The sequence below is a fragment of the Gadus morhua genome, chromosome 18, assembly GCF_902167405.1.
Source record: "Gadus morhua chromosome 18, gadMor3.0, whole genome shotgun sequence".
In the NCBI taxonomy this organism is placed as follows: domain Eukaryota; kingdom Metazoa; phylum Chordata; class Actinopteri; order Gadiformes; family Gadidae; genus Gadus; species Gadus morhua.
Genome location: NC_044065.1, coordinates 21,116,639 through 21,129,578, shown reverse-complemented (window position 1 = coordinate 21,129,578; position 12,940 = coordinate 21,116,639). Strand labels below are relative to the sequence as shown.

At 48.8% G+C, this 12,940-nt stretch overlaps 2 protein-coding genes across 2 annotated transcripts; one reads left to right on the top strand and one right to left on the bottom strand.

Annotated features, from left to right (window-relative positions):
- Window positions 1-214: 214 nt before the first annotated feature.
- On the top strand, window positions 215-1,947 carry adoa (2-aminoethanethiol (cysteamine) dioxygenase a). The gene has a single exon (XM_030340709.1). It carries the CDS (start codon window positions 400-402, stop codon window positions 1,240-1,242), a length of 843 nt encoding a protein of 280 aa, XP_030196569.1. The 5' UTR covers window positions 215-399; the 3' UTR covers window positions 1,243-1,947.
- Window positions 1,948-6,158: 4,211 nt separating this feature from the next.
- Window positions 6,159-8,772, bottom strand: egr2b (early growth response 2b). The gene is given in 3 exon segments (XM_030341055.1): window positions 6,159-7,739; window positions 7,741-7,931; window positions 8,444-8,772. Coding segments are annotated over 3 exon segments (1,353 nt in total). The 5' UTR covers window positions 8,595-8,772; the 3' UTR covers window positions 6,159-6,728.
- Window positions 8,773-12,940: the final 4,168 nt, after the last annotated feature.

Sequence of the window (12,940 nt, the reverse complement as noted above, 5' to 3'; positions counted from 1 at the left end):
TAGCCGACAACAAAGTCGAACGAACGTGGAGAATTAGTGATATGGCCGGTCTTTAACCCATTACATATAACATATCCGAGAATAAATGTGATGCATTCCGTTTTTCCAACAGCTCTGTTTACACGTGTGACGGTTATATTTCACTCATAAACTACAAGTCCCAGAAGAGATCGGGTCCCCTGCGCATGCGCTGTGAGTTGCTGAACTTGACGCGCAGGCCCCGGCGGGAGCGCGCATGGGGAGAAGAGACGGGGTGGAGAATGACCGGAGGATGGCGGCTCTCTGGAGGGGACATTTAGACGGTTGTATCACGGATTGTTCTGTTTTCACACCGGATATGTTGTAGTGTGTAACCCTCCTCCTACCTAGAGTCTCATCGATGTTCTTTAAGACCACAAGATGCCCCGGGACAACAAAACCCCCCTCATCCAGAGGATAGCGACCCAAGCCCACCGCACGTTCAGCGGCTCGGACCCGGCGGCGTGCGGCGGGGAGGAGGAGGACTTCTCCCAGAAGCATTGCGAGCTCGAGGCGCTTATGACGGCACTCAGGGCAGCGGACCTGAAGCTCGCACCCAGGAGCGGAGCGGCGGGATCCAACCCGGACGCCGCCAACCCGCCGGTCACGTACATGCACATCTGTGAGACGGACGCGTTCAGCATGGGGGTGTTTACGCTGAGCAGCGGCGCGTCCATCCCTCTTCACGACCACCCCAGCATGCATGGGATGCTGAAAGTGCTTTACGGCAAGGTGAGCATCCGGTGTTTCGACAAGCTGGATCAGGGCGCGAGCGCGACCGAGCCGCCAGTATTCGCCCCCCCGCTGGCCTCGCGCCAGAGGGGCTCCCTGCGGCGCGCCCGGCTGCGTTCGGTGGGCGAGTACTCCGAGGGCAGCGGGCCGTGCCTGCTCACCCCGCTGCGGGACAACCTGCACCAGATCGACGCGCTAGACGGACCAGCCGCCTTCCTCGACATCCTCGCGCCGCCGTACGACTCTGATGACGGGCGGGACTGTCACTACTACCGGGTGCTGAGCAGGCATGGGGCTGAGCAGCAGGACGGGCCGGAGGAGAAGGAGCAGGACAAGAACCAGGAGCAGGACCAGAACCAGAACCAGGAGCAGGACCAGGAGAAGGAGACGGAGACGTGGCTCCTGGAGATACCGCAGCCCGAGGACTTCTGGTGCGGCGGGGAATCGTACCCAGGCCCAACCGTTTCTGTGCAGAAAAGAAATATTAAGTGATGTAAAACTTTGAGAAAGTAGTATAGAGCAATTGACTGAAAAACACGAAGTTGCCTGCGTTTTCACCGACCTAATCACAATGGACACTTGAAAAGCGAAACCCTGAGAGCTGATGTTGCGGAGAAATGCTCTTCTATGAACATATCAAGATGTTGGGAACTCAATGTGTGGCCTTTCTGATAGCATCTAATATCTTTGTATTTGAATGCTTCAATACCTTTCCAAATATACTGAGATGTTTTATTACCAGAGTTAAAAGTGACCTTTTTTCTGCCTAATTTAATTCAATATATTCCTGTACAGCTCCATTATGTCTTGGATTCAAGTGTGCATGACAACTTTATTTCACATCGAGGACTTTTTATTTGATAGCCATGAAATGCTCCACTTTATGATGACTGTTCTAATGTTAAATTACACAGTTAGTATTGTGGAAATGTACAATCTTAATCAAATGCATAACTTAAAAGTTTAATATGAGACCAATGCAGAATGTTTATGATAATCACTATTTCTGCTGTTAGAGATATAACTCCCTAAATCTGATGGCAAACGTTCAACTATATCTTGGATGTGCTACATTATATTCATTATATCTTGTATGCATTTTTTAATCTTTATTATTTTGAGATCTATTGCATTAATATGCAGAATTATGATGTCATATTTATCATTAAAGTCAGGTTCAATAATAATAGAATGCAACACTGTTAATAACATTGGCCTATATGCAGCTTGGTATTGATCTTTTTGCAATTGTAAAAAATAAGTAGTACAAAAAAGAAGCAGAGCTTGGAGTAATTCAGAAAGTGAGATTTGATTTGCAACGCCGTTCCCATTGTTTGCTAATTGTATCGCTGGGCCCCACCTTCAACCATGCTCCTATTAGCTGCAGGTTATGCCCTTTCACAGACTGAGCAAACAAGAACATGACCAATGGGGTTCCAATACTAGCACGATGATACTACATATTTAACACATGAATAATAACAAGTGACCTTAAATGACATGGTAACGGGTGATGCGCGCTAGTCCAAAAGCTCCATTTGAGTATTTATCTTCGCTGTGCTGTCGCTCGTTGGCTGTGTTTGTACTAGAGAAATCTCTGGATTCCAAACCATTTTTGAATTTCAATGTATCTACATTCAAGTACTCACTTTTTATCATGAGACAATCGCTGAACAGTCTCAGTTAGCATCAGGAGGGTTTACCAGAGAGCCCTCTTGATATGCACGGACCTTTACAGTTTAAGTTTGGACCATATCCATGGTTTCACCATCTCTGAGAACCGTGCCTACCAGTTCAGAAAAATGCCACACGTCTTGTTTAAAGATCCCCTATCATGCTTTTTTAGGATTAATAATTGAATTTGGGGGTACTATAGGGTTACATACCTGCATGTAAAACAATACCCCTTACTCTCACACTTAATTTCTGCAAAAAAAAAATTTCAGCATCTTTCGAAAACATTGTTTTTTATTATGTCGCTTTAAGGCCCACCTCCTTAGCAGCCCACTCTTTTGCGATTGGTTGAACACTTTGCTCGTGTGTCGGTAAATCACCCCCACCTGAGAGGTTGTAAACATTGCGGGTAGCAAGGAGGCGGGACTTCTGCACTTCAGCACCGCCCGCTGAACAATCTGTAGTCACACTATTACGGAACAAAGGTTTGAGCTCTTTCGCACACTTATTGAGGGGCGTTCTCGGTGGGCGCGAATGCTCCCACAGACTTAGATTTTTGTATGTCTAACATTCGCAAGGCAAGCGAGTACGTTTCTGTGTGAGACCTATTCTAGAAGACAACAGAAACCTGATCTACAGGACAACAGATACTCTGTCTACAGAACAAGAGAGACCCGGTCTAGAAGACAACAGAGACCCGGTCTAGAAGATAAGAGAGACCCGGTCTAGAAGACAAGAGAGACCTGGTCTAGAAGACAAGAGAGACCCGGTCTAGAAGACGAGAGACCCGGTCTAGAAGACAACAGAGACCCGGTCTAGAAGACTAGAGAGACCCGGTCTAGAAGACAAGAGAGACCCGGGGTAGAAGACAAGAGAGACCCGGTCTAGAAGACAAGAGAGACCCGGTCTAGAAGACTAGAGAGACCTGGTCTAGAAGACAACAGACTGAGTCTACAGGACAACAAAGACTCTGTCTACAGGACAACATTCTCTGCGCAGTCTAGGTGGAATGTAACAGATCACCTGCCAACCATTTTCAATTTGTGATTTGAAGAATTATAAAAAATGCTGTCAAGAAGCCAAACAGTTGGTTTACCGCCCTAACAAGACTGGAGAGGACCAAAACATCCTGTTTTCCGTTAATTAAATGATTAGATCTTAGGCCATCTTTCCATCAGGGAACTGTTCTTTTTAACATGACCTTAGCAATCACCTCCTAAACTGTGTAATGAGGTTGTATTCAAATGATGCGAAAATTATGACACAGAAATGTTACGGACAGCAGCTTTAATATTCACATCAGCATTGCCACAAACGTCCCACTTTGACTCATAAATTGCAATATTTGTATTTGTCCTGCATCAATCCCATGAACATTTTTCTTATCCAGCTTCATCTATCTCAACGCCTTCATGTGTGCTTCAATATCAGAATGAGATGATCCAATAAGGGAAGTGGCCTGGTGTGTATGGTGTAAGGTCATCCAGCAGAGAGGCTCCTGGGTCCACCAGAGCATCAGCATCACGCACCACGAGGCTGGGCCATGTTTCCCTCATACAAGTCATCAGCTCCTGGAAGTAGAGGCCTGTTCATTTGACGTATGGACGTGGATACAGGTTCATCAATCATCTCTGAGGAGCCCTGATCACACACCTCACACCCGGCGCGTTCCAGACTGGAAAGGCGGTAGAAACTGACCAATGAAACTCAGGGCTTTAAGAGGGACTCCAGCCAGTCACATGGTTCACTGACCTTCTCGCTGGGTCGCTCCCCTCACGCATGGAGGTACGGTGTAATGAACGCCAGTCAGTATGACCGACATGGCTCTCAAAGTACTGCTGTTCCTTTAGTCTGGCTCTGTAAACACTGCATGCTGTCCATGAAGACCTTTACTGTTCCATTTGGAGGAGGCTACCAGTCATGTGTCTCCTTTTACTGCTGTTCGGTGTGTGCTTATGGGCCAGGTTCATTCATTCATTTTGGCTGTCCGTCTTTTGACAAACTTGAAATGTAACACTTTTACTTTTTAGGACATCGGTATTTTCTAATATTGTGTTCTTCGGTTTGAGACAGAGAAGACCCTCATCAATTAATTGGTTATCCCAATCAAATAATTTATACATTGAAATCTTAGTTAACATGAACACCATTAGTATATGATTATTACATCATTAGTTAACTGTTGATCAACTGTTAGTTAATGCTTAACGGCATGAACTAACATAAATTAATGGTTCATTAATGTACCCTTATTAGGTGTTACCAATTAAATACTTAATCTTTGCTCTCCATGCTAAAACCACAATCAATGTTCTTCCGAGGCAAGAGCCCAAATCATCCAATCACACACTCATCGTTCACTGTACCACCATGTGTTGCATAAAAGCTCTCTTGGGGAAAGTTTCACCTTTTCAGGTCTCGGCAAACAGCGGCAGCACCTGGATCCACGGGGGGTCTTTAAACTGTGCATGTTAGAGTACTCATGATCTGATTCTAGGGTCTCTGGCTGCGTTCAGGCTTATCTCTGGGGTTGCTGAAGTCACTGTATGTACCCCCCCCTCACCCCTCACCCCCCAACCCCTCACTCCCCATCTCTTCACCCACGTCAGGGTATTCCAGGAAGTAGGACCCGTTAATGGCTGGTGTCATCAGCACAGTTCATCGGCAGCACTGGTTTCACGGGCGCCGTCCAGGCCAGACAAAGCAGGGTTGTCAGCGTACAGAGATCTCCATTCAGGCCGAGGGGAGGATCCACTAGACGGGGGGCCATGTCCCCACTTATAGAAACCCTGTTTTGGACCCACTTATATATAAAAAAAAAAAAAGGTTTCAGTCCAAATCGCTTTTGATGACATGACGTCATGAATTATCGTCAAATTAATTATGTATTACGACACCTATTGTTTTTCACAATGTTATATAAAAATCCTGGATCAACCGGGCGGATCTAGAACGCCAGAGAATAATAAATAAAATGTAATGTTTACTTATTTTATTATTTATTGGTATTTATGCACATTTAATATAACCCATATACAATTTTCATAGCTCCAGACCGAATGCATGCATCTTCATTTGTATTTTAAAGGAAGAATTGTTTCACCCAAAGTTTAGATTTCACTCATCCATTTGATGCTGACTGGATCGGCGGCTCGAAGGTTTACGGGGAGGTATCAATCCAACTCACGGTTTTTAAACCCTTTTTGTACAAGTAAAATATATATTATTATGGTGCTCAATGTATCACCCCAGAGCGATGCAGGAAAGCTCTTTCTGCTGTACAACGGTCTGAACGAATCAATTAGTTAATTAGTCAATTAATTAATGAGTTTCCTATCCGGGAGGTGGAAGAGGTGTTTCAGTTTCGATTATTCATATATTATATTTCTGTGGTCATTAACTTCATTATAAACTTTTGATCTCTTTAGAGTTGTGTCCTGGGAATTCTTGGGTTTGGATGCCGTCCGTTTAATATTCCAGCGGCTGAGCGCTCGGCTCTGAGAGGAATAAGGAATGACGCACCGTGGAGTCGACCCGTTTTTATTTTTCCAACAACAGCACAAATGTGTGGAAGTCTTTCTGTTTGTGTTTATCGATATGTTTTGTCCTCTTGCATGCGGTGGATATTACATTGAACACTGACATGTGGAAGCATATTCAACTCCTACACCAAAATGTGAATGTGAATCTTTAATATTACTGGAGGTATTGAATAACCACAGGACGAGGGGGAGTCGATATAAGTTCCAGTTATTTACATCCAACGATACATCCCCACAGTAGTTGTACACGTAAAACACACTTTGCGTTAACACCAAAACATTTGTACAAAAATATATGTTCAACATTCCTATAGGAATGAAAAATGTACATTGCATGTATAACGTCCTCGGATTTCCCATCTTAAAAAAGACAAGCAGAACCAGGCAGCGAAGGGGTAGCGACCCACACACACGTTAGGATGAACACTTCAATAACTTAAAACACATTTCCCTTTTTCCAAACTATTATTGCGGTTATTTCACATCACGACGCGCTGCTCTGGTGCGCGCAAGTTGGATAAATATCTTCTTTAATATCACGGCCCTTACTGTTATGAATTAATGGCTGCTGGGCAGCCCATACTAGTAAAGACAAAAGTGCATAAAAGGGCCACACATCAGAAGCGCCGGGGGGGGGTCAGAAGCGCCAGGAGCACGCGTCCCCGGTGCGTCCATCGGACACTGTCCCGCGGTCTGCGTTGTCCGTATCCAGGGTCAGATGAGCTCTAGTCCACCACAACATTCACCTGTTATGAGAGTCTCCTAAGAACAAATCCCCGCTGTACCGCCCAGGCCTGAGGACCGGTCCAGGCCTGAGCTGTTGGACGATGAGGAGGAAGAGGAAGAGGAGACGGTGGACGACTTCCTCTCCTTCTGCCGCAGGTGGATCTTGGTGTGTCTCTTCCGCTCGTCGCTGCGCGCAAACTTGCGTCCGCAGAAATCGCAGGCGAACGGCTTCTCCCCGGTGTGCGTGCGGATGTGCGTGGTTAGGTGGTCACTGCGGCTGAAGTTGCGCATGCAGATGCGGCACTGGAAGGGCTTGTGGCCCGTGTGGATGCGGATGTGTCGGGTCAGCTCATCGGAGCGCGAGAAACGCCGGTCGCATGCCTCGGCGGGGCAGGGGTACGGCCGCTCGTGGATGGGCGTCTTGCTGGGTCTGTTCGGGTACTTTCTAGGTCTCAGGATGGGCCTGAGAGGCAGGTTCTGTGGGCTGTACGCGGAGGGAAGCCTCGGGGGCCCTCCCTCGGAACCGCTTCCGCCCGGACCCCCCAGCGTGTAGTTCCTGATGGTGTTCAGTGGGGTCAACGGCGGGGGCACGCGGAATGAGTCGAGCGGGCACGGACCGAACGGCTTCCTCTCCGGGAGGGCGGCCGCCTGCATCTCCCGCTGGCACGCCGCCGGCGGGAAGAAGGTGGAGTAGTCGGATACGATTGGAAACAAGCCGGGCGCGTCGGAGCAGGTAATGGGGGGCTTCGGGGAGGAGTAGGACGGTGGCGGGTACGGGGAGGAGATGTGGCAGGTGGAGGTGGACAGGAACGCTGAGGGGTCCTGGTAGTGCTCCCCCCCGCAGCCGGAGGAGGAGTAGGGGGGCGGTGGGGAGTACAGGTGGTGGTGGTGGTGGTGGTGGTGGTCCATGTCGCCCTGGCTCTGCCCCGCCGCCATGGTGCAGCTCAGAGGACCGCCGGAGTAGTGGTGCGGGGAGCCGGAGGAGGCTGGAGAGGATGAGACGGAGGAGGAGGGGGGAGGGAGGGGGAGGAGGCGGAGGCATTCCGAAGATGCCCGCCGAGACGATGTTGATGACCCCCTCCGGGTTCCAGTTGCCGGGGTACTGGGGGTCGATGGAGAACTTGCCCATGTAGGTGAAGGTCTGGTTGCGGTGGGAGGCGGGCTGGCTGAAGCCTGAGTACGGGGAGAGGTCGAGGGAGCGCTTCTCGGCTGCGAGGGGGTCTCCGTGCATTAGACTGTCTGCAGAGAGGGAGAGGGGGCTGTTAGTGCGACCACCACCTCGGAGCAAACATCACACAATCCAAAATAAATACTCTTTGAACTAAATCAAATCCGCTCAACGTGCAGCGTTAGTGACACTGACTTCACAGGCCTACTTTAGAAGAACCCTACAAATAGAAATAAAGCTGTATCTTGGTTTCATCGCCACCGATACGTCGATGTTTCCTGCTCTGTCATTTCTTTTAGATAACCACACTTACAAAAACTGATATTTAAACAAAAACTGATTATTTGAATGCATATTTCTTTAATTTGCACAACATTTTTGTAGTACAACTGCCACGTCTACAACTTATTTTTACTTATTTTTATTGTTATCTTTATTTTCTTAATCTTGTATTGTTGCTGCTATGTTACTGTTGAGGAATCAAACTGAAAAATGGGACTCTTATGTACTTGTACAATAAGATGAAGGCTAATAAATGTAATTCTGATTCTGATTCTGATTCGTATAAACTGGCCGGTCTCACCTGTTGCTCCGCTCATGTGGTCGTAGTGCCCCCCCAGGTCGGTGGGAGGAAACCCCGACACCGAGGACATCTCCTCCCCGTACACCGTCTCCGAAGGATGCACGAATCCCCCGAGACTCACCGGGACTTTCTCCAAAGTTTTGGCCGTCATGGTCCTGGTGTTACACCGCTCCCGCAGTCAGGCGCTCCGAGGACAAGTGTGGGCCGAGCTTTATTCCCGCTTCCCTTTAGCTGTAAGTCAGACCGAGTGATGGATCATCTGAGGCACCGCGCGCTTCAGGCTGCTGGGATGGAGAGGACACGCACCGGTCTGGGGAACAGGGGCGCTGCCTCCGCTTTGTATATAAGGGAATCCTTTTGAATGCGCCACGACGTCATTACCCATATAAGGACCGGGGGAGGAGGCGGGGCCGCCTGACAGGAGCGCTAATTGGCTGCGGCGTCCCGTGACGCTAGGAGAGGAATGACTTGTCAATGGAGAACCCACTTAGAGAAAACAAGTTGATCGGATGCTCTCATGTTCCGTTCTCGAAACTTGAGGCCCCACATGGGCAACAGCGCTGCCGCTCCGACAGCATCCCAGGCCTGGAGAATGGGTGCTGTTGTTATTATTATTATAGTTATTGTTATTATTGTTATTATTATTATTATTATTATTATTATTATTTTACATACAAGGCCACTGTCTGATCAAACAACATCTATATCACGAGAGGAATTCATGTTGATCTGTTTGAACCATAAAAGGTTCATCCGGTGTGAACGGTGAACCCCTGCCTCCATATTTGGGCCGACTCCGGAGCGCAGCGGAAAGTGAGTGGAGGAGAGACGCGTTGTGACCTCAAACCACAACATGACACAACATGACGGAACTTATTCATCTGGATCATTTTTACCATAAACCTACATTGAAATCGCATGCTCGGAAAGTTGCGATTGGAAGATATTCGTCTTATTTGTATAGGTTAGGGTAAAAATAGAAATTAAGAAGCCAACTGTGCGACAGCTTAAACCACACAGCCTACAGGTTTATCTTAATTGACTTATTTATTAGGATTTTTTTACATTGCAGTTCCATTAAACCTCTGAAATATACCTATGACCCCATCTCCTCAAAAATATAGTTGAACCAATGAGGCCCCGCCCCTAACCGGGTTAGTTCTGTTAGGCCCGTGCTCAGGGTCCAGGGTCCCCTCGGTGGCCCCTCGGTTGCACTGGCTGGCGGTAACCCCCAGCTGAAGGTGAGCGCATCTGCGTCGCTCCACCTGCGCGCACACCGACCCCCGATAGAGCAGAGGAACCGTTCAGGCTGTTATCTGGCTGGGTAAAGTCCCGCCGTGGGCTGAGGCATCTGAAGGTCTGTGAGTCAGAAATAGACGGAAGATAAAGAAGTGTTGACTTCCGGCGCAGGATCGTTTCCAACCGGCCGACCAATCAGCCCGTTAACCATCAGATATGGTAATCAGCATCTCCGCTGTGATGAGGACGAAATGGTTTGTGAAGCCCACGGTGTGCAACGGAAAGTCTGCTCACCGCCCACAACACTGGCAGTTGGTCTAAGGAGGAAATGGGCATTGAACCCAATCCAACAGGGGCACAGAAATAGAACCAAGTATTTATTCACCGGGATTCTCTTGGTTGGTTTGGTGCAACATGATAGACCTGTGTTTAACCCCCTCAGAGAGCAACGGACACACGCTCTCTGCTCCCATTATCCCATATATCAGCCATCGATCGATATCTGCGGTCAATAACGACTCCGTTAGTTTGACGGGTCTCGCGCCGCTGCCTGCAGAACGCGCGTTAAGCGCGTCCCGGTGTCTGCGTGTTGCGGCGCATAGACACGTTTGTCGTCTAAACGTGGCCCTTCATCACCGAGCCCCGCACAGCGAGGAGCGACCACGGGCCACCGCTCATCTCTGCCCCTACACTCACTTCCAAGCTGGTGTGTGTGTGTGTGTGTGTGTGTGTGTGTGTGTGTGTGTGTGTGTGTGTGTGTGTGTGTGTGTGTGTGTGTGTGTGTGTGTGTGTGCGCGCGCGCGTGCGTGTGCGTGTGTGCATGTGCGTGTGTGTAGGGGGGGGGGGGGGGGGGGAGTGGGGTTCACTCCTCTAAGTTAATTTTATACTAGAAATCAATTTATGATTGACCATTAATTAGGTTAAAAAACACAACCATGTTTTTATTATCTGTTATTTTCTCTGCTCCTCCAAAGAGACTAGAAAATAAACGCACTGCCGACAACAGGGCCATTGTCAATGGGGAGCATAAAGCTCTCTCCCTTTTTATCCTCTCTTCCTCTCCCCCTCCCGGCCAGCCAATCATTACGCCTCCATAGACTCAGAGTGTCACTCTGCTCTCCACTTCAAATCCATAATTCTTCCGTATTTTCCTTTAAGCGGCTCTCCGCCCACCACGACCACATCTGCTTTGTTGTCTCGCTGCAGCGCGGCTCCATGGCGCTCTGTGTGTGCGACTTGAAAGACCCCCAGAAAGTCTCTGATAGCGATCCAAGAACGGAGAGAGAAACAGAGACGAGGAGGAAAATAAAAGAACGCAGGAAAGATGAAAAGGGAATCACTTCTTAAAAGGTGAAAGCTCTCCGACAGAGGTCCGTCTGTCTCCGTGATGAACCCTTCAGCCGGAGTGGAAGCTACTCTATATCGTCACTTTTCATGTGACACCCCTCAGAACGCGGGGTTACTGTGTTTGGATCCAGAGCCAAATATCGGGTCAATTAACACAAAATACACGTGACTTCAAAACATAGCGTTTTGGGTGAATGTAAAATGTTATTTGTATTGAAGGAATATTACTGGTTGACCAAAAGTATGTCATGTCATATATGGACAGTGGTGGGCCTACAAGACCAGTAGACCACCCAGATGAACTTCAAAATTAAATTAAATATTAGATCAAAGTCATGGAAATGCAGTGTGTGTGTGTGTGTGTGTGTGTGTGTGTGTGTGTGTGTGTGTGTGTGTGTGTGTGTGTGTGTGTGTGTGTGTGTGTGTGTGTGTGTGTGTGTGTGTGTGTGTGTACACACACACACACACACAAACACACACACACACACCCACACACACACACACACACACACACAGACACACATACACACATTCAATAGATGGCCACAACCATTTCTGAACCAGATGCGGGCAGTAATCATTGGTTGGTGGATGTCAGGTGAGAATCCTCAGCCATGTGTGTGCATGAGCACGTGCACATTAACAGGCCACACAGCCCGGCTCCTATGGCCCGTCTAGAAACCTACCACTCCTGAACACACATAGTAATGAGGCACACGCACCCACACACGCATGCACACATGCACGCACACACCCACACACATCCATGCACATGTGCACACACACACACACACACACACATACACACACACACACACACCCACACACACACACACACACATATAGACACAGAGACCTATGACTAATGAAGCCATTCTACAAGCCATATGAATGAATTGTGTCCCTTGTCACTTGCTGTAGATCCTGGGCTCCCTTGGCTGGATCGGGGCGATAAGCGCTGACAGAAAATTAACGGCCTGTTAACATGCTAATCACCTCCGCCGTTCAGCCTTCTACCTGACGGAAACAGATGAGCTCCAGGAATCGTAGCGTTCCGCTTTTCAGTTTGACTCAGAATATAGATTGTGATAGAGGTGTGGTAACACACATCTTGAAATGAGAGGAAGTAAAGATACATGTCAAATGAAGGGGCTCACAGTCTAACCTTCACCAGAGCTTGTGCCTCGGAAGTCGGTCCTCTGAATGTGTGAACAGGCAGCACTGGAGAAGCTTTGATATCACGCTCTCTCTCCAGGATCCTCACTCTCAGGAATCCTCTCCTCGGGCCACAAGGAGCAGCATTATGTGATAACCTTCACGTACAGTACGCTCCTTCATGGCCTCCATTCAGACTACAGTGGACTACAGTTCGCTTCACAAAGAATAACAGCATGGTGCGATTGGCCCGTTTTAACAATGGTCCGAGCGGCCCAGAACACAGAGAGGGTTCTCCAGGCCGTCCGCTCATTTCAATATCCCAGGGAATGTTTCTCCTCCTCCTCCTCCACCGAATCTCAAATGAGGAAACATTTCTCTGCTCCGGGTCGGCCATCTCTCCCGGAGAATGACTTCTGTTTTCCTTTACTACCCCCCCCGCCCACTCACACAAACATGTTTGCACACACTGGGCCGAGGAGGGGGGAGGAGGGGGGGGGGGGGGGGGGGGGGGGGGGGGGGGGGGGGGGGGGGGGGGGGTCTTGCGGACAGAATGCCGCATCTTGGAGGGGTGAAGAGGGAGGGTGAGGAGGGAGGGGTGAGTGAGGAGGGAGAAGGGAGAAGTGAGGGAGGGAGGGGTGAGGAAGGAGAGGAGAGTGAGGTTGGAGGGTGAGGAGGGAGGGGTGAGGAAGGAGAGGAGAGTGAGGTTGGAGGGTGAGGAGGGAGGGGTGAGGAAGGAGAGGAGAGAAGTGAGGA

Bases quoted from the DNA above. Each gene is read 5' to 3' on its own strand.
- adoa (XM_030340709.1), top strand. From the start codon at position 400: ATGCCCCGGGACAACAAAACCCCCCTCATCCAGAGGATAGCGACCCAA.